The sequence below is a fragment of the Callorhinus ursinus genome, unplaced genomic scaffold (assembly GCF_003265705.2).
Source record: "Callorhinus ursinus isolate GAN/ISIS: 27379988/994484 unplaced genomic scaffold, GSC_fseal_2.0 scaffold79, whole genome shotgun sequence".
Lineage (NCBI taxonomy): Eukaryota > Metazoa > Chordata > Mammalia > Carnivora > Otariidae > Callorhinus > Callorhinus ursinus.
This window is the reverse complement of record NW_027397141.1, coordinates 135132-156956: the sequence shown is the minus strand read 5'-3', so window position 1 is coordinate 156956 and position 21825 is coordinate 135132. Positions and strand designations below refer to the sequence as shown.

The 21825-nt window shown below is 39.0% G+C and overlaps 1 protein-coding gene across 1 annotated transcript; it reads left to right on the top strand.

Annotated features, from left to right (window-relative positions):
• Positions 1 to 2291: 2291 nt before the first annotated feature.
• Positions 2292 to 16752, top strand: LOC141371589 (NALCN channel auxiliary factor 1-like). The gene is made up of 3 exons (XM_073887443.1): positions 2292 to 3842; positions 15665 to 15841; positions 16618 to 16752. The coding sequence occupies exons 1-3, from the start codon at positions 2958 to 2960 to the stop codon at positions 16750 to 16752; spliced, it is 1197 nt and encodes a 398-aa protein (XP_073743544.1). The 5' UTR covers positions 2292 to 2957.
• The last annotated feature ends 5073 nt before the right edge of the window (positions 16753 to 21825 follow it).

The window sequence follows — 21825 nt, the reverse complement described above, 5'->3', positions numbered from 1 at the left end:
CAATAGAAAATGCCAGAACCTAAACTCATGTCCAAAAGCAGACTTTATGTTGTATTTAAATCTGACTTGGTTTAAGAATGTTGGAGTTTTACATTTAAGAAAAGAGTAATCATGATAAGAGGGTAGTAGAAGAATGCTCTCTAAAATTTTAAGGGATTTTTCCAAGGATATCTTCATCTACATACATCACTGGTTGAGAAAAGAATATTTTATTCAATGTCAAGATATTTAAGCTATCAAAAGAGAGAAGAATTAAAAGACTATCTCCAAAGCTTAAGCTGGGTTCAGATACGAAGCTCAGAAAAAAGTTTTATTTCATGTTTAATCTTCAACAGAACCTCAATTTTTGCTTATTTAAAGATGCTTTGAGGTAAGGATAAACTTGCCATAAAACATATATCAGTTAGTTTCTAGATCTTATATGTAGTTAAAAAAGATTAGAGTGTTGAAATCCAAGGTGCCGGAATGATATACCCACACAAATGGTCTTTTAAAAACATTACAGGACACCTAAAGATCAACCAAGCCCTCAAACTGCACCAAGCTTTGATGGTCAGTGCATACAGTGTTTAGGAACTTAGGATTTCTGTGAGTAAAATTTAGTATATACCTTATTATGCTGAGGAAAGGGCTGGCTGGTTTAATCCTGCCCATTATTTTTTTCGACTAGCCATTTTAAAAGATACCCCGTTCTCCCGTGTCCCAACACTCACAGCGCCTCGGCAAGGAAAATGAATATGGATGACGATCCATCCTTTTGGTTCCCCATGATATTGACTTAGATCGATGGCACCCTAGTATTGCCCATATAAATGTGCACCGGACAGAGTATTTGGGTCATTAGAAAGCAGAGGAGGGACGTTGACACAGTGAGTGGCCGGGTGGAGCAAGTCGCTGCCCTACGAGACAGCTAGAGAGAGCTCGAGACAGCGCTGCGCTCCGGGTGCGCGCGCAGAGGAGCTGGCACCCGCTCAGCCTCCTGCTCCTGCCGCTGGGGTGCGAGGGAGGGGCGGAGTGGGCAGGGTCCTCAGGGAAAATGAGAGCTTTGCTCACAGCATCGTCCGGCACGAGTCGGGATGGAGGGGACCCCAGATTTTCCCAGCGCTTCTGTTGCTTTCCATTCTCGGAACTCCGAGAGCCAACGCTAAGGGGCACCAGAGGCTCGGACTGCAGCGGCTGCTTCTCGGGCAGCCCGGTAGCCCGCTGCTGCGGAAGACTAGCGGCAGCAGAGCCCAGCTCAGTGGGGGCTGGGGCGCAGGCCGTCGGAGTGTGGGGGGGGGGGGTCACGGGAGTTTGGGATGCTCCAGATCGGAGGAAGAAGCGGCGGAGGTCAAGACGTCGAGCCCGGAGCAGAGGGCTAGGTGGTGACCGCCCGATAGCCTAGGTCTTCTTAGGTTTTTTTCCCCTAAGACTCTGCGAGGTTGCTTCTAATCTCCTTTTACTTTGTAATGTGAAATATGTCGCTGTAATATATACAGCTACAACCTTAGATATAGATGCACGCACACGCCATCCCTTCCAAACACTAAAATCATTTGACAAAATAATTTAACGCACTAGTAGCTGTTGATCTCCAGTTGTCTAGGTATCCCTAGGCACATGCAGAGACCAAATGTCACCTCCTGTCTTCTCTGGCCAATTCTTGTTTACTCCCCTGTCCTCTATCCTTTCATCTGAAGTCGATCATTCCTTAGTTAAGAAGGCAATACCCAGACCCTCGCCCCACGAGAAACCTCTAACCGCCCGCCCGCAGCTCGGACTTTTTCCGGAGGCAGAGCGGGAGCCGGGGAGGCTGTAGAAATTAGCCAGCATCCTCAGCCCTGCGGTCCGCATTCTGACTTTTATCAGTGGTAACAGAAAAGAAAAACCGAAAGGTGGGGAGGGCGCCGGGAGCCCAGAAGTCCAGGCGGGGCCCGCGGGCACAGCCCCCGTGCGTCCTCGCCCTCCTGCTGTGCCCGGGCCCAGCCCGGTGCCAATGCGCCAGGATGGAGAGATCTCGGCGCGGGAGGAGATGACGCAAAAGCCAGTGCTCCCCCCCAAAAAAGTGTTTCTCCAGGACGAAGATGGCGGCAACTTAGCCGGGGACTGAAGATGACTGTGGCTCTCGGGAGGCCCAGCCCAGGCGATTCGGCCCCGAGGTCCGGGGGAGGCGGCGTCAGCAGTCGGAGCCCGGCGGCGGCGGCGGCGGCGGCGGCGGCGGCGCCCGCGGGCAGACCTGCAGCGGCGGCGGCGGCGGCGGCGGCAGTTCGAGCGCGGGGTGGGGGGTGGGGGGGAGGGAGAGCCCTGCCGGCGGCGGCTGCCCAGGCTCCGGACTCGGGGAGAGCGAGCGAGAAGTAGGAGCAGGCGGAGGAGGAGAGAAAGGAGAAGGAAAGGAAGGAGGAGGAGAGGAGCTGGGGGGGGCGCTCCGGTCGCCGTCAGTGGGCAGCGGAGACGCGGCATGCCCCTGGCGGGGGAGAGCGGGCTGTCCTCAGCAGGGCCATGGGGACCCGCGCTGTGACAATGCCTGGGTGAGAGGAGCAGCGCCAGCCAGCCCGCCACCTCCGCCAGCATCACCTCCTGCACTCAGCTCACCGCCGGCCACCAGCCCCAGCCTCCTCCGACTGCCTCTCCGTCTCCCTCTCTCTCCCCCTCTCTCTCTCTCTCCCCTCTCTCTCTCTCTCTCTCCATTATTGTTTTCCACTCTACAGAGGATGGGGTCGGCTTATGATTAGGTCGGGAGCAAGTCAGATCTTCCTCCAAAGCCCGGTAATATTTATGTAGGCAAAGAGAGAGAGAGAACAGAGAGAGGGAGAGAGAGGGAGAGAGAGGGAGAGAGAGAGAGAGAGAGAGAGAGAGAGAGAGAGAGAACCGGGAGGAGGGGATAAGGAAATTAAACCCTTTAAGTCAATGCATATTGTGGTGACACCGGCACAGGAGCCCTCACGGTGGAGTCGGCCAGGGCTGTGCGTTCCCAAAATATGACCAGGGGTGCTTGGATGTGTCGGCAGTATGACGACGGCTTAAAAATCTGGTTGGCAGCACCCCGGGAGAACGAGAAACCGTTCATCGATTCAGAGAGGGCTCAGAAATGGCGACTGTCTCTGGCATCTCTCTTGTTCTTCACAGTCCTGCTCTCTGATCACTTGTGGTTCTGCGCCGAGGCCAAGCTGACCCGGACCCGCGACAAGGAGCAGCATCAGCATCGGCAGCGGCGGCAGCAGCAGCAGCGGCACCGGCAGCACGAGCCCTCCTGGCCCGCGCTCCTGGCGAGCATGGGGGAGTCCTCGCCCGCCGCCCAGGCACACAGACTCCTCTCCGCCTCCTCGTCCCCCACCCTGCCCCCCTCCCCGGGAGACGGCGGCGGCGGCGGCGGCAAGGGCAACCGAGGCAAAAACAACCGGAGCAAGGCTCTTTTTCTAGGAAACTCTGCCAAACCCGTGTGGCGCCTGGAGACTTGTTACCCCCAGGGCGCCTCCTCGGGCCAGTGCTTCACGGTGGAGAGCGCGGACGCCGTGTGCGCCAGGAACTGGAGTCGGGGGGTGGCGGCCGCGGGGGAGGAGCAGCCGGTGAGGGGGACGCATCCAGCTCCGCTCTGGAACTTGTCGGATTTTTACCTTTCGTTTTGTAATTCCTACACACTTTGGGAGTTGTTCTCGGGGTTGTCCAGTCCCAACACTTTGAACTGTAGTCTGGATGTGGTGCTCAAGGAGGGCGGCGAGATGACCACTTGCAGGCAGTGCGTCGAGGCTTACCAAGACTACGACCACCACGCTCAGGAGAAATACGAAGAGTTTGAGAGTGTGCTCCATAAATATTTACAGTCGGAGGAGTACTCGGTGAAATCGTGTCCTGAGGACTGTAAGGTAGGAACAGTGTATTTCCACCCCCCCCCCTTCTTGCGCTTTTCTGTCTTGTGTGTGTTTAGCTGAGATGTCTTCTAGAGTTTTAAAATAGTTTTTTTTTTCTCTGCTGGTTTTGTTACTTCTGTTGTTGCTTTTGTAGTTGTGCGGGCTTGACTTGCTGCTTGAGTTGGGAATACCTCAAGGATTGCTTGTGGACTGGTGCCTTCTTCTGGGAATCCTTGGAAGCTCAGGGAAGACCCTGGTGTTCTGAGATCATAAAGCTGATGCTTTAACTCTTACGGCTATGTAATTGGTTCAAACTCTGTTCCCCTTTTTAAAAAAAGAAAAATGGAATTTGAATGCAGCTTGCTGGGAAGACAGACATGGGACTGCATCCTGATGACCCCAGATAAAACCAGAGTCGGTGACAGGCATGTATGGTTTGGCTTATGGACCTGCACACATGATCTCTCTCGTAGTGACATCATTAAGTTGGTTGACCAGAGGGACAATAGACAGTGTTTGTAGTTGTTTACATAGGAAGAACGGAAAAGCATTTTGCCTTTTTTACGGGGTAATTCTGGTTGTTTGCAAAGTATGGAGGCCTACCTAAGCATATTTATTCACCAGAAGTTTCCTGTTTTCTCTTAGACATTTGTATAATGATTGATCTGAGACTCACTATGCGTAGAAAGTTTTAATTAAATATCTGGTGATCGATGATCAGTGTTAACTTATTTATCAGACACCTTATGTAATTAGCTTTAATTTCCAGGATGCTCTTCAGAACGGCTAAATGGCAAGTGTTAGATGCTGTGAATGAAAAATACTGATCTCCTTAATCATGTGTATTATATTCAACCTCTTCCTGTTGAATATAATGGTGGATATAATCCTTGCTGATCGACAAAGGAGAAGAGATTGCCAAGTTTCTCAAGAAATGGTCAATGTAATCATGGGTGCTTCTGCTAGTAGAAGTGTCCCTGTCCGTGGTGCTGAAATGAGATTTGCTTGATAGCTCTGTTGAAGATACTGCAGTGACCTCTTAGTAGGGAAGAAATGATGACAGAATCTCAATGAGCCTTTATGTTTCATTCCAAGGGTAATTCTTAAACAACACAACAAAACAGTATTGCTTTTCAAAATAAATAATATACCACATTCTCTTCCTTTCTCCTCACTATTCCCCCAACCCCACACAGGGACCGAACAACTGTCTTCTGCCTCACTTACTTTGTACTGAGGAAGTGTAATCAGGGTGGTGTGGATCAAAGGCTTTTGTGATACTTTGACAAGAGAACTGGGCTAAGAGATAATCTGTTTAAAATGAACATAGTTCAAAGGCTTTTTTTTTTATACTTTGGATTGATTGATTGTGCTTTTGACAATTAAGCTAAACTTAAAGTAAACTTGCTTTGTCAAGATTCTTTAAAAGACCAGAAACAGATCTTCTTTGCAAATAGTAATGTTGAGTTTACAACATTAACTTGGAATGCTACTTCACTAGATAAATGGCTCTTAAACTTTCTACTTATTTTTCTTAACCATACCACAATAATTCATGCCTGGGGATCAAAGTTATTCTTAATGGCAGAAGTTGGTGAATGACTAGCACATTTGCACAGTTGTTTATTTTGACAAGATACGTTGCATCAGAATTATAAAGATGAGAACACTAATTCCACTACTAATGAAAAGGGTGCAAGGGCTTTAGTATAGTTAGGTTTAAAAGTGGTACCTTGTAATATGTAATACTACATATTATGTAATAATATGAATTTGCTTGCTTCCCTGAATGCAAACTTTTATAGAAATTTCCAGTAATTCTAATTTGCGTAGGTTCAGTATTTAAGATAGTTTTCATTGTCAATAGACTGCAGCATATTTTCAAATAAACATGTCAAATATATATTTGTTCACATACCCAGATTTTAAATATATATAAATGTTTATTTTCTCCTTGACCTGAACAAAATCTCAACTTGATATTTATATTATCATAGGTATAGTGTAGGTTAAACTAATTTGTCATGTTGTAAAGTACTTCTGGATTGTGTTTCTGTATAAAAGAGTCATCATTACCTGTATACACAAAAGTGTATCATAAAAATATTAATTGCTTTTTAGAAAAATTTCTTCCTCACATGGAAAAGTAAATACAGACATTTGAGTTTTTCATTACCACAACACAGAATTTATTACCCATGATGTCTTGTAGCTATTTCTTGGTTGTGTGATTTCAGTTAGATTTGTTAATTTGACATATTTATCCCACAATAACTGTTTTCAAAAATTACAATTTCAATTCTAAGGTGTCAGTGTTTTTGGGCTAATAACTCACAAGTTGAGTGCTTAGTTTCTTAGTTTAATGGATGATTTCTTTATGATTCTGCAAAAGTCACAAACATATCCACATGCAAATTATATTACATGGCTTAACATGCTACTTGTACGCATTTGAAGGATGTGTCTGAGTTCTTTCTAAACATAATGATTTCAAACATACTTAAAATTATGAAAAGGGGACTATCATCAGGGGCCTTGTTCTAAATATACATTCCATGCAAAATTTTCCAAATTTTAAGGTAGCCACAAAGTCCTAGGCTACATTAAAAGTAAATGCATTATATTTCTGGGATTGGTAATATATTCATGAAAAAGATCCAATTTTGATAGTTTATAAATATATTTATAGAATTATAGACAGAATATATTTAATCATATTAGCTAAACAAACTATTAGAATTCATATTTTAGGAGAAATATATTAACTTTATTATACCCATATATAATCAAATGATTAATGCTGTGATTTCTAACTTTTAAAAGTTAGGGCATGTATTATTATTACCTTCTAGTTTTATATTCTTCACTCCATTAAGAAAAATGCCACATAGCATATATGTATAAAATTAAAATAGATCAAATTTAATTTTTATTTAACTTTTTAAAAAGGCTTTTTTGGCTCATTATGCTGAAAAAAAAAACTCTTAATATTGATCTAATACAATCATAATGTCTTGAGTCCAAAGTAATTGGAGATCAAAAACAACTTAGATTTACTTTAACAAACCTTTGTATTACAACATATAATAGAAATCATTTGTATCCAAGAATATTTCCTAATATTCTGAGAAATAACTGGTTTAATTTTTTAAAAGAAAATATGCACATTTATCTAGGAAGTAATTTATGAAAAAATAAAGAACAAAAACCATTGCATGTATCATTTATATTATAGCATTCAAGCTGCTATATTACATAAACCAGGTAGCAAGAATTATGACAGTAATTCTCTGTAGTTCACAGTGTTATTCAAAATAATGTTTTTGAAATATGCTTAATAAGAATCTAACAAATCTGTAAAAAACTTCAAGTTGGGTGGTATTATTAAAAAATACACTATTCTAAAAAAAAAGAATACACTATTCTAAGATACAAAATTACATATGCATATTATTAACATGCTGGATTTTTTAACGTAAATAAAGATCTTTCCGTTAAATATGCCATTCTTTAGCTCCTAAGCATTCTTGAAAATGTGTATTATAAAAACTTGTGATACTTAGGAAATACAGATTTCTGCGTGAACAGGTGAACTTTTGTTACTGCTATTTACTTAGTATACCTTTAGACAGATGGTCAGTGAAAGCAGATTTGAGATTAGATTCTAACATAAATCATTACGTCATCTGTATTTTAGTTCTGTCAGCACAAAGTCTGATCTTTATACTCTCATGAACGTATGCATTCTCATATTTTAATTTTTATAAGTCATATTAAAACAGATTCTCTTGCTTATTTTTAACAATCACTGACCAAAGAGATAACCCTGCCAGTGTTAGGTATATACAACAGTTGTGATACCTGAAGCTTTCTGTATTGTCTGCAGGAAACACAAACAGTAACCAGTTTGATAACATAGAATTTAGATTACATAATGTGCTCCTTGAAAAAAAGGCATTTCTTAGGTTCTTATTTATTTTGGTGTCATGCACTATAGATTCTTAAAAAATAGTTTTTTTAAAGAAATTCAAATATCTAACAATTCTTTCCACTAAAGTATTATTTTGCTGTTGATGAAGTACTATTTTGTGTATTATGACGCTGTCCAGAACTGTGGAATACGTCTGCAAATACAGCTCTTTTATATTCTACCACTTTATTATTTTCAAATCTGCAAAATCAAACAGTCTAACCTTGCAGATGATCACTTTGACCATTAATAAGGCCATTTATAAGGTCAAAGCCATGATCATAATCATTTTTATGACCCAGATTTTTTCTTTATTATATTTTTCCTCTATATGCAACTACTGATTTATGATTTGTGTTTTATTTTTATAAGGAAACACCCCAAATTTTATCTTAATATTAGATGCCTGTTATTTTATAGACTAAAGAATGAATATTTTTACTTTGAACTTGTAACTGGGTCAAATTAGTAGCTATATAGGGCATAACCACAAAGTTTCAATAATTGCTGTTATACATTGGTTTAATCACTTTAATTAGATGAAGATGGTGACTGCATATGCAAGGTGAATTAAAATATGAACGAAAGGAGATTAAACAGTGCTTTCAGCCTCATGCTCCCCCACATATAAATCATAATACATTAAGATATCTTTTCTTGCTAGATTAAATTTGCAAGAACAAATATACAGATAGCTGTTTCAAACAAGAGAATATTTTGGTTTGAATTATCTGACCTATTGCTTTAATTTCAAGTCCTAGTTTCCTGCTTAATCTTCATCTTGTATATCAACATCACATTAACTCAGCACCAAACATTTTTGTTGTTTATTTTATATTGATTTATACTGCAAAGATGTTTCTTCAAAATCAGTAAACATTTAGTCTGGATCAATGGTCCTTGGGGTCACACTGGAATATCCTGGGGGATCTTTGAAGAAGCCCCCTAGCCCTGAAAGAGATTCTGATTTCATTGATCTGGTTTGTGTCATGGGCTTGGGATGTCCAGTTTCCCTGGTGACTCATGTGTGTGGCAAAGGTTGAGAACCACTGTTCTAGTTGTCAGGGACAGCTCAAGTGCAAAAACCTTCCAGTTCCTGTGCCTCTGTAATACATAATAATTTCATTTGCTCAACTGATGAGAATGGAACTCAAGATATTTTTGAAAAGTGGTAGAGGCAACAGGACATAGCCAGAGGGCAGGGGAGCAAATATGTAGTAACTAGACTGAGGAATTAGATGAAAAGTGAACCAACTGGATGTAAGGGTTAAGGGATATGGCCAAAGAGAACATGGAGAGAGGGAGGTGGATGCAGAAAAGACCAGAGTTTTGAATGTCTAAGAATGGGCCCACTGGCTATGCCTATTCTTTCTTTTAGGTAGAACTGAGTCAATATACTAATGTTCAATAATGGGTTGATGACATGAGTGCAGAAACTGAATGATTGTCTTTCTGAGACTGATCAATTACTTTATTAGAGGAGCCCCAGCCTCATTATTTTTGTCTCTAATTTTAGCCCATATAAATGGCCAAAATTTAGACTTTTTAAAAAAATACATGGTTGGTTTTAGAGAAGACCTTTTCGCTTTTTGTAATACTTTGCATGATTCTGGTCTGTTCTTCATCTGTTCACTTTATTAATCCTAGGAAATCACTAATTCTTTTTCACTTTTCTTTCATTGTAATGATAAGCCATTTTTTAAATTTATTTCTATATTACTACAATAACTACTTGACATCCATACAGTTTTTTGAAGGTACAAATGCTAAGTAGTCACAGATTATGACAAAGCTTAATTTAGGAATTAGTTTCAAGAGGATCTTATTATTCTGTTTGGAAGTAATTATAATGTCAATAATAATTTATTTTTTAACTTTTTAGATTATAAGTTGCTGTGAAACATTAAATCTAAGTTTTATCTAAGGAAAAAGGGAATATTAATATAGTCCAAATAATGGAATTTCTTTAATGAAATGTGAATTTACTCTGATTCTTTAAAACTGGAAACACTTGCCTTTTTTGTAATAAATGGTTACTGATTTATAGTATGTATTTTGTTGGAATACATGAAAATATTTAATTCTTGGCTGTTTCAAGTGTTAAAAGGTAATAGTTGACTCCCCCACCCCACTGCCACCTCTTGGTAGTCTGTTTCTACATTCAGTCATTTATAAACAAAATGTTGTATAAGCTACCACAGATGGTAAAAAAAAAAAAAAATGTCTTGCAAAAATAGAAGTTTAATATCTGTTTAAGTACTGTTACTGATTTTAGCAGTGACAGTAGCATATCCACACATAATATATGAGGGTGAATGCAACAAATTAGTTCTATGGAAATGCATGGGGATTCTGTATGTCACCAGCTCCACCCCTCCCAGGAGGGGAAATGGGCTCTAGTCAAAACTGTGTCTTTATCCCTCGGTTTTCTTACCTTCCTCTCAGTATGCCTTCTTATTATCCCCTGGCTGAGTCTTGTGGCATTTCCAGGGGCTGTGTCCCATGGGAGACCCAAAGTTCAGGGGTCTTTCTTTGCGTCTCTACTGCCATCAGAAATGATCAGGCTCTTTCTTACTGAACTATCACTGACTTAGTTTATTTGAAAAGAAAATTGAACTGAGATGTAGATGGATGATCATAGCAAAGTATTAGCTTTCACAGAAAATGATTTGAATCACTCATAGATTTAAGTGCTGGAACAGGCTTCAACACAAGCTGTTTAATAAGCTTTAGAGCTTATTGGAAGTCCGAAACTTGTCTAATTCATTTAATCTTTACATCATCTCTATATGAGGTAATTTTATCACAGTTTTTATTGATGAGTAAAGTAAGGACAGGAAGTTAACTATTCCAAGGTCAAACAGCTGGGCAGTGTTAAAGATCAAGTTCACTTTGTCACTTTAATGTATTTTGTCTTTTTCTTTTATTATGAGCATTACTAACATATCAAAGAATGAAAAGATTAGTATAGTAAGCCCACACATACTTTCACGTAGATTTAACAACTGTTAAAAAGTCTTGCTGTAGGAGATACCTCTGGGGAGGTGTTTGTGCTCAATTGTGAAGGATCATATATCCCATGCTAAGGCCTTTGAATTTTATTTTCTGGATGAAAAAATATCAGAGAAGAATTTTGATCAAGGGGGATTCATTTGGGATGCTTTGTTTTTCTCAAAAATTATCTCTAATGGTAATGTGATAATAGGGTGGGATAGGTTGAAGTAATGCCAGAGAGACTAATTCAGAATCTGCTGTCTTCCTTTGGGGTAATATGGTGGCTCTAAATCAGTAGTCTTCAACAGAACTTTCTATGACAAAGGAAATGTTTTATACTCCACCCTGTCCAAAATGGTAGCTCCTAGCTATGTGTGGCTACTGAGCAGTTGAAATGTGGCTAGAGTGAATGAAGATCTGAATTTTAAATTTTATTTAACTTTAATTAGTCTAAATTTAAATAGCCTCAGTGTCTAGTGGCTACCATGTTGGGAAGAAAATTCTAAATGACTACCATGGCTATGGGAATGGAGAAGAAAGGCAAGAGTCCCCGGACTTTTCTCATTCCAAACTTACTGACTGTAGAAGAAGGATATGGCTCAAGATTTATAAAAGGTGAGATTATGGGAGTTGATACCATCGAAAGAGAAAAGAGACATAGAGGGAAGAGCAAGTTGGGATTGGCATTGTTGAAAGAAACAAGGAGTTCATTTTTGTAGAAAATGATAGCAGAAGATGTACAGTAGTAGCATGCCAAGTGGGTTCGGTTGAGGGAGTTTGGTAGTGTGATTTGGGAAGGTTTGATTTGGGAAGCTGTGGACAGAGATTAGATGACTTAACCAAAATAAATTATATGGAGAGAAGACCAAAGATGAATCTTGAGGAAGAACAACATCTAAGCGTTTGGGCAGAAAAGGGACCAGGGAAGGAGACAGAGAAGCACAAGGGATGAGAGTAAAAATATGAGGGGGTGGGGCATGAATGCACAAGTGAGAGGAGGAAGAGGGAGAAGCAGAGGCAGAGGGAAGGGAGAGGGAATCACAAAAATGTGATAATCTGAAGGGTATGGGGAAGGACTTTAAGAAAGATGCAGAATTAGTCAGGTCTGTTTTATCTTGCAGAAAGGACATGTGGGGTGAAGCCTAGGAATAGGTCACCGGATTTGGCAATTAGCTCTTGTCAACCTTACAAGAGTAGTTTCAGTAGCTTGGTAGGGAGAGATGTCAAGTTGTGATGGATTAAGGAATGACTTGGAGCTGAGATAAAGACTAGTCTGAATGACTCTTCCTTAGGAGAGAAAAGAGAAAGAGAATGGAGTAGGTGGGAAGATGTGAATTCAAAGAAGTAAATATTTTACGATGAAAAAAACTTTAGGATATTTGTAACTTTTGATCTAGGACCTGGATGAGAATATGAGATAGAAAGTACCAGATTCAGAAAAAAAAATAGTGAAGGCACCAGATCCCAAAGAAGAGGTGATGGCTCCCATCTATTCCCAGCCTTGGGGAGGAAGAGAGATTGTGTTTGTGCATTTTGCTATACATCACAGATCCTTTATTTTATGTTTTAAACAGGAACAAAGTTTTAATTCCAGGATTTCAAAAATAAACACATTTGTCATTTTGAATATGCTTAAATGAAGTAGAAAATTCATTTTCAAATAATACAAAATAATTATTGATTGTAAATATCAACAGTTACATAATATGTGTTAACTATACTTTCTTAGGTTGTGTTGCTCTGGGGTTTAATCATATATTTAGGGAACCCACTGAATTAAATATGGCCATCTCTTTATAGGATTTCTTTAAAAAATACTGAAATAGAAATAGAAATTAATTTTAAACCTAATAGAGAATATCATAAAATGGTTAAAAGAACAGTTGAGGATAGCCTGGGTTCGGCCCTCAGATTCACCATTTATTAGTTACATGACATCACCCTAGTTACTTAAAATAGGGATTTTAGTATCTCTTTCATAACATGGTTACAAGGAAGAAATCAGAAGACTCCCATGCATATAAATGTACCCAACCTAGGGCTTGATGATGCTCAATAAATGGGACAATTCATTAAAAACCATGGGGAAAAAAACCATAAGAAAATCAGTAAAATTAACATAGTCTTCACTTGAGGTCTCATAGAAATTGTCTGGTAAACAATACTCACTTACAAGGGTTTTATAAGCAGACTTTGTATTTTGCATGATAAAATTCTCAGTTTTATTACATCTACATGCTTCTCTAGAAAGGTGAATAAGTTATTGAACAATGCTAAAATAAAGTAGAAAACGTAAGTTCAGCTGGAGTGAAAATGTTCCATTCCTAAACCTCGAAGTTTTCCCCTATTTTAGATTAAAAATTTACATCTGCCGGGTTTTAGACCGAGTGGATCCCCTTAGGTTACCCCAGAGGGATTTGAGCCCTTTTATGCACAGACCTTTTTGAGAGGACAAGTGGAGAAACCATTTTAATGATCGTCCATCTCCTGGAACCCTCTTGGTTAAAAAAATAAATCTTGGGGAAAGTAGTTTGTAAGGCATTGCAAAGTCGTGCCTTCACAGTCCATTTTAAAAGATGAGGCCCTTTGCCCTGCCCTCTAGATACTTGGCTTTGTTTTCGTTTTTTGTGTCCCTTTTATTTTCTGCTCTGACCCGCATTTACCCACTCAGCCAAATTTAGTATTTTTATTGATTGGGGAGGGAGAGGAAGTCGGGTAAAAGTTTGCCTTGATATTGAACTGGAGCTAGCAGACAAGGCAAACATGGCAAGTGCCAAGACATAGAAGACTGAATGGGGAGAATAAAATATGAGACTGTGCTCCATGTGTGGCAACATGATTGCCCTCAGAAAGAGAAGACACAGGGACACACAGCAAGATTCTTTAATCAGATAAAAATCAGCATGTGGAAGGGGAGTCTTATTATCCAGTACTTCAAGTGGCTCTAGGGGTGAGAATGAGGATCTGTACATAGATATTTTATGCAAAATCTCTACTCTCTATAAGGAAGAGTGTTTTATTAACGGGTACAATGGCAGGAGTTGCCTGAGGCAATCAGAGCACATTGCTACAGAAGATGTACAAATGGGATGGGAGCTATCTTCTGTGACCCTGCAGGATGTCTTGCCTGGGTGTTGCAGGTTGACCAGATGATTATAAATATTCCATCCAACAGCCTTTGGCATAAGATGAGGCACCCAGAAGTGATAAGCTTGCACAGTGAGATTGTACTTATTACTAATTCCTGCCAAAGAAAAATTTTCTTACACACAAAATATAACTAATTTCCTAGCCTAGCACCTCACTCATAGTAATACTTCCCTTTAAAAAATGAAAGTCTTGACAATATCAACTTTAAATTATTTCTCTGGTTTCTGTTTATATTGTTATCAGTCTGAATAACTTTTAAAAAGAATGAATCAGGGGCGCCTGGGTGGCTCAGTTGTTAAGCATCTGCCTTTGGCTCAGGTCATGATCCCAGAGTCCTGGGATCGAGTCCCGCATCGGGCTCCCTGCTCCGCGGGAAGCCTGCTTCTCCCTCTCCCACTCCCCCTGCTTGTGTTCCCTCTCTCGCTGTGTCTCTCTGTCAAATAAATAAATAAAATCTTAAAAAAAAAGAATGAATCAATGACATATGCTTATCCTGAAGATGTATAGGAACAGAGTTAGACTCATCTATAAAGAAAATTTGTTTTTTGTTATTGCTCATTTGCAGAAATACTCATTATCTTCTGATCACAAACATCAATCACTGCTATAGACTCTCACACAGGACTCAACAACATGGTCAGACTGGGAAGGAGAAGGTGGATAATGACCTTTCCCTATTGGTTTTGTGGCCCTTCTTTTCAGGCATTAAGTCATCCCATATCCAGTTCTTTGGGGATATTATCACCAGGGACAAAATCACTGTATTAAATTCCCCACTCTCATGGAATTATACTCATTAAGTTTTTACCATAAATAAGCCCTAGGCGGATGACTCTAGCATCCTTATCTTGTTTATTTCCCACAACAGTCCAAAATCATGGGCAAAACTAGCATTTTCAACAAACAGGGTGATGGTGACTGAGATTTAGAGAAGTTAAAGAATGTGCTGAAGTTCTCACAGATAGCTGTGGCGTAGCCAGGAGTTAAACCCAGTAGTATCTGGAGCTTAAATCTCAGAGGCTGAATTTAGCTCTTCGATGACACTGTCCATTCTGTCACAAATTGTTGCTCCTGTTTAGGTGTTTTTGTTTTTGTTTTTGTCTTTTTTTTTAAGGGTGGAGACTGTGGGAGGAAAGCGGCAGGAGTAGAGGGAATATAAAGTTCTTTGGCACATCAAAACAAACAACGCACTTCATCCAGCTTTCTTGCTGCTGCAGCAGCTTCGTGTGGGGAATAAATAGGGGCCTAAAAGAATGGCCGGGATACAAATTGCTGTTCCACCAGGTCCTGTGAGATCGAGTGCTTCTGTCTAGTTCGAGGAGTCCCCAAGAGCAGGAGCGGAGCAGGTGGAGAGTAAGATGTAACTGGCGAGTTGTCCTCTCAGCTCAAGCCACTCTGAAAGGAGGTGGTCGCTTCGTACCGCACGGCACCAACACTATTTAGACACTGAGCTGGTAGGAAGCATCGACAAGTTTGTCCTTCTCATCTAGTAATTAGCTGCTAATCAAAGCTGTCCTCCTAGTTCAGATCAACTGCCTAATAGATCTCGAACTTAGTTTTCATAGAGGCGTTTTTAGAAGCACTGTGGTATGTTTAACCTTTGGAATCTCAGAGACCCTACTAGATAAGCAGTGATCTTCTGCCTGAAGAGAAACAAATGTATTTTAAAAAGGTCGATCTGAATCTTAAACCATTTAAAAACAGGATTTCTCCTTCCCTGCAGGGAAAACTGGGCTGGCTGCTGGGAGCCATTGGGCGTGAAGGTGTGGGGCAGCTGTGCTTTCTGACGCGGTGGCTTCAGCCCAAGTCCAAGGGGAGTCATGGGGAAAGAGACCCACATGCAAATGCATGTGATCTTGCTGCCCATTGGAGCTGCGAGTCTCTGGCTCTGATCTGCTCTGTGAGGGGTTGGCAAATTATGACAATTCAGACACGTTCTCTTTGTCCCATGAAATGTCTCAATATATATTGAAATTTTAGAAGTCACTTAGGAAAAAATGAATCCTTCCATATCACTTTGGTTTAGAATTTTTAAACTTTTCATTTTTATTCAATGTGGCTGAAAAATTCCAGTAAAGAAGAGGGAATTCAAGTCTGAGTAAACAAAATCCTTGTGGGCATAGTTTGATTTCAATGATGAATATAGATTATTTGTGTTTTTCACCTGCTAAATCATAGATTGCTTTCCCCCTTCAGTTCATTGGCTCTTTAAGATTATTAAAACAACTAATCCAATCTTTAGATATGTTGATATTTTTTGTTCTTATGACTTAATGGATGAAACAGACCAATCATGTATAATACGGTTTTACCTCCCAGGAGTCAAAGGAAGCTCTTTATCTATATATATATATATATTTTTTTTTTTTGGCAAAAACAAGCATACTATAAGAGTACCTAAACTTTTTTGTTTATTGACAGATAATTTTCTCAAATCCAAATACTTCCAAATCTGAGGAAAGTTAACAAAATCCCTTGATATTTATAGTCCCAAATCTTTGATCTTATATTTCATATGTGATATTAAGAACTTGAACTTCAAAAAAAAAAAAAGAACTTGAACTTTTTCATAATAAAAGTCTAAAATGTTTCCTTAAAGCTTTGGAGATTAAAAAATTTTTGATGTTCCTCAATTATTTCGTAAAGGTAGAGATGTTTGAAAGGTCTTAATTGCAGGAGCAAGTCCTCACATTGACGAAGGGGTCCGTCTTTGTCCCAGTCCAGATGGGCAGCACTGCAGATGTGTTGGCTGGAGAGTTCACTGTCCCATGGTTCCACCGCGTGAGTGTTGGTGCTGTCAGCTTTTCCTAGCTTCTATTTGACTGTGTCCACACAGGAAAAGAAAACTAAGACCAATAAATAACTACAGTTAAGACAAATACAGATTCCCAAAGATTTGAAATGCTGTTTTGTTCCTCACCTTTTTGGCGAATGGTGTTTGTCAGAAATATGGTGCATCCCTGCGGAGGAAATGATGCTCGCTTCTCCAATATTACATGTTAATTGGATGGATGTTTAATTTTCTCACGGTATCCACTTTAAACAGAAAAGTGCAAAAGCTAAGCAGTGCAAATTTGCATTTCTTTAATGACTTGATTATATGAATAATACGAAAACAGTACAGCTAAAGGCTCATAGCACTCAACAATTTCCTTTTTTTTTTTTTTCCCCAAGTCAAGACTAGGGTAGATGAGGAATTGTAGAAAAATTAACTTGTGATAGATAGGGTTCAGAGAAAAAAATCTTATCTTCATCCAGATATAATAATTTATCTTAATGGCCTGACATTTGAAATGCATGGGTCCAGATGAAGTAGCTGAATTCATGCTTCCAGTAGAGCAAGGAAAACATGCAATGATATTTGAGAGTTCCCATTTTCTACCTTTGACCGATTACTACAATTTACTCTTGCCTATGTAGTGCTGTCTCCATTCTGAGCTACTTGAACCTATTCTTATTCTACATTTTTAAAAATACATGATAATATGTGATGCATTTAATGTCGTAAATTATTAAGGATAGTTTCCCAAGCAGCTGTCCAACCAAGTTCCTCTGACTTCTCTAATTAATCGTTAAGGGTTGTCCTCTAGGGTTGCTGTTATTTGTTGTGGACCAAGCAGGTGAATCAGAGGGGCCAAAGAAGTGTTGGCATTGAAGAGAATGCATGCGTTTTCAAAGAATGATCACAGTGATTATTAGCAGAAGATATGATAGTTGTCATCCAGATATGTTAAAGGATATTGTGTAAAGAACATTTTAATAATTTAATTTGTAATCATTGCCTCTGGGAATGCATTTTGTTATACAATTTTTGTGTACTATATAGGAAAAAAATTGTATGGGGAAAAGTAATATTACTTTCTAAAAATGGATCTTTAGTGGAAACTGTTGTTGGATAGTCTGAGCGCTATTATATGGCAACAGTAATTTAGACACTGAGATAAAAAATATCCCTCAGTGCACCTAGTTAAATAAAGAATAATCAGACATTTCATCATGTGTGACTCATAAATGGACATGCAAAAAAAAAGTAGGAAATTTATATATAAACAGGGTAATTGTTAAAGCAGGGGAAGAAAGGAATGTGAGAGAAAACCCAGGAAAATACTTGCTTTTTTTTTCCCTCCAAGATGCACATAAATGAGAACAAGGTTAAAGGCATGTAAATATCTTAATCCAAAAGCTGTTGTGCTCATAATGTTTTACTGAAAAAAACCATCCTGGCAACAAATTTTCTTTTTCATACGGTCCCACTTTCACCCTATAGGTGAAAATTAGATTTTACTCAGAGAGCCTTGAAATTAGGACCGTGCTGCAAATTGCTTATGAAAACTTCATGGTTTTTCTCTTAAAATACAGGAGGCTATAAGTCCGATAATTATAAAATACTAATTTTATAAAATATGGTGTTTGATATCTTCGTTCCTGAACAACAGCTTTTTATACGGGAACCATAAACAGTATTTTATTTATACATGCTTCTTTATGGGTAATTATGGGTTTGAAAAGTCATAAACAGCAGTGTAATTACTCCATAGCTTGCAGTGGGGGATGTGTGTTTCCTTAAACTAGCCACTTAAAGAAAGAAATAACTGTTCATCTCTGAACCTTTCCAGAGAAGCAATTTTTAAAATCCGATGTTGTTTCCCAAATTTAGAAGACTTTAGCAAAATATATCACTGTTTGGTTTTGCTGATTAGTTTATGATTTTTAAGAAACTAGAAAGATACTGCACCTTGATCATATTGTGCACCAAAGTCAGGAAGAGACTGAAAGAGAAAACATTCCACTTAATAGAAAAAAGCAAAAGAGAGACTATCTGACAGCATAATAGAAACTTTTTCATCAATCCAAGCATAAAATGAAAGCTGTAGATATTTTTTTATTACAAGATTCTATTCAGGTACCTAACTAGGATGTTCAGAGCAGCAAAATTATTATATTACCTGAGAAATCACCCAGACAGTTCAAATAGTTCCCAAAATTCAAATTGCTCATAGGCAAATGTTTTAAAATAATACTTTACAAACATTGTTCTTATTACTTCACATTATGAAATAAGCTAGAGTGTTAGAAATAAAACAAGGAAGAAACTCAACTCTGAATGGCCATTCAAAGGCTTTGGTGGAAAGTCTATCCTGCAGATTTTTTGGTATTCCTCCAACAAAGAGGAATCTGGGCATGGTTGTGACTGCTTCATAGAAAAGACTGGGGCATAGGTAATGCTCTGGGACTTCCATGGGAGCTGATAGATGGCCATGCATTTTTAGCCCTGTTTGCTGGGACACGTATTCTGGAAGATTTGAGCTGTCATATAAGACGTTTAAGTAACCCAAGACCACCCTACTGTAAGGAAGCCCAAGGCACAGAGAGAGGCTAGGGTAGGCTTTCTTGTAGATAGTCTCAGTTGAACCCAGACTTCGAGTTGTTCCAGGCCAGGTTCAGACATGTGGGTAGAACCTCCAGATGAGTGTCAGACGCCAGCCATTTAGGTCACCCTGAGCCCCTCAGATCTTCTCAAAGCACCAGACTCTTTAAAGGAGAGAAAAGCTTCCCCCTTTATGTAGTTTAACTTCCTGATCCACAGACTCTTAGACTGTAATGAAAAGGTTGCTGTTTTAAACTACATTTTTGAGTGGTTTGTTAGGCAGCAATAAACTAAGTGTTGATCAGTAATTGTTGAATGATTCTCCATTGTGTGAGAGGTTCCACTGAATAAAACTAATGAAAATTGAAAAAAACCCCAAAAACTACACAACTGATCTGGCCTCATATATTTTATTGAATTCTTTCCCTCTCTGGTTAGTAATGCTGGTAAGTAGTTTCTTGAAACTTTTATTGTGACGTTTTCCCCCTGCCAGTTCATTTAATTCATTTAGCAGCAAATATTCATGCATTGACTCTTGTGCACAGTTCATCATCTGAGGAGTTAGGAGATGTATGAAAAGATACAATGCCTGTGAGCAGGTTGTGTAAAATATAACTGAAAAGACACAGTTTGACACCACATACATGAACGATGCCATGGAGGGATTAGCACACTCCTCTGGGAATTCAGGATAGAACAGCTTCTTACTTCTTTCCCTGGATTTTTTACTAATATGTTTCCACTGTGTATCCATATGTGGCAGATAAAATGGAAATTAATGTAACTGTTCAATTAAAATATATCTGCTGAAATTTTTGAGAGAAGCAGTTTTAAAGACTGCACTATTTGGGAAAGTCTGGTGAAATCCTCAGCCTCATTTTAATTTTTTTTTTAATTAAGAAACTATAGTGAGTCCTCTTGACATTGAATTATTTACTGTGCATTTATAACATGAAGCATTTTCAAGCGGGCGATTACCCTGATTTTCTGGTAGCCACCAAGTTTCTATTGTTCTTTAGGAGAAAGTAGTTACAGTTTCATGCATGTGTTACAGTATCACCTCTTTGCTCCTGCACCTTAGCCATAACTTTGGAATATTGTAAACAGTACTTGCACAAATTTGCACATTCAATTTATCTGTTATATTTTGGGAAGCATTAAAGGTTAATATTCATAGAAATCACAAAAGAAAACTGGGTATGGTCCAATCGGTAGCAAGTAGCATCATCTAACCATTAGGTAGACTATGAAGAGGTGAGCAATTGTCCTGAAAGCACCAACTAGTTTTCTGAAGGACTTACTAGGCTTTTTATTCAATGGAGTGGTTGCCATTTTTTCAGGGGCATGTATTAGATTTCCAAAATCATGAAAATGAAATCATGCATTAGATTTCCTTTCAAAGTGTAGATCGAAGTGAAGCAGCCTGAGTTTATTTTCTTTCCAAAAAGGAAAAAAAAAAAAAGTAGAGAATTCTGTTGTATCAGTTATCTATTGCTGTGTAACAAATTACGACAAACTTAGAGATTTAAAGCAATGCATGTTTATTATCTCACAACATCTGTGGGCCAGAAGTCCGGACATGGCTTGGATATGTCCTCAGCAAACACACAGTCAAGTTGTGGTCCAGGCTGGGGCCTCATCTGAGACTTGACTCTACTCTTTATCTGAAAAGATCAGATAAAGCCCATGTGGTTGTTGGCAGAATATGTGCCTTGCAGACTGTGGAACCGAGAACTTCAGACACTTGCTGGTCGCCTGCCCATTGGTTCTCTGCCATATGACCCTCTGTGGGGCAGTTTACTTCTTTAAAGCCATAAAGGGAAGGATTCTCAGCAAGACAGATTTATAATTGTATGTCATGTCATCATGAAATGATATCCTTCTTTGTTCTATTCTGTTTGTTGGAAGCAAGTCCAGTGGAGTCAACACAAGTACACAGTGACGATAAAGGGAGATGGTGGGGCCACCTTAGAGACTATTTGCACACCCATTCCTTTTAAAGGTCCCTCAAATACATTATTCTTTAGATAATCAAAGACAGTTTCACATATTATTTAATCATTTCAGACAAGATAAATGTTTGTTTTTGTTTTATGTTGCTACTAAATCAAGAAATATTTGATAAATCTTTAATTGTAAATGTAGGAAACCATCAGCATTATTAAGTACAAATATGTTTTACTGTAGGAACATAGGTAAGTAAAAATTTATTAGGCATGATCCGCATAAGGAAAATGGTGTTTTAACTAAAGAAATTGAAAATAGTCATTTTCAAGCCTTCTTACTTCTCCCAAAATTGTTTCTGTATAAAATTAAATTCTAAATTTGCCTTGAAATGTTTCCTTAACATTTAAAAATTTTGCTATGATTATGGAATAATAAATGTCACATAATTGCTTTAGAAGAATACAGTCTGTTTCCTAAAAAAGTATTTTAGGGTCAATTAATGAATCTTTAGAACCTGTAGTTTCTAAGTGGTGACTTATAATTCTCATAAAAATATTGAATTATCTAGA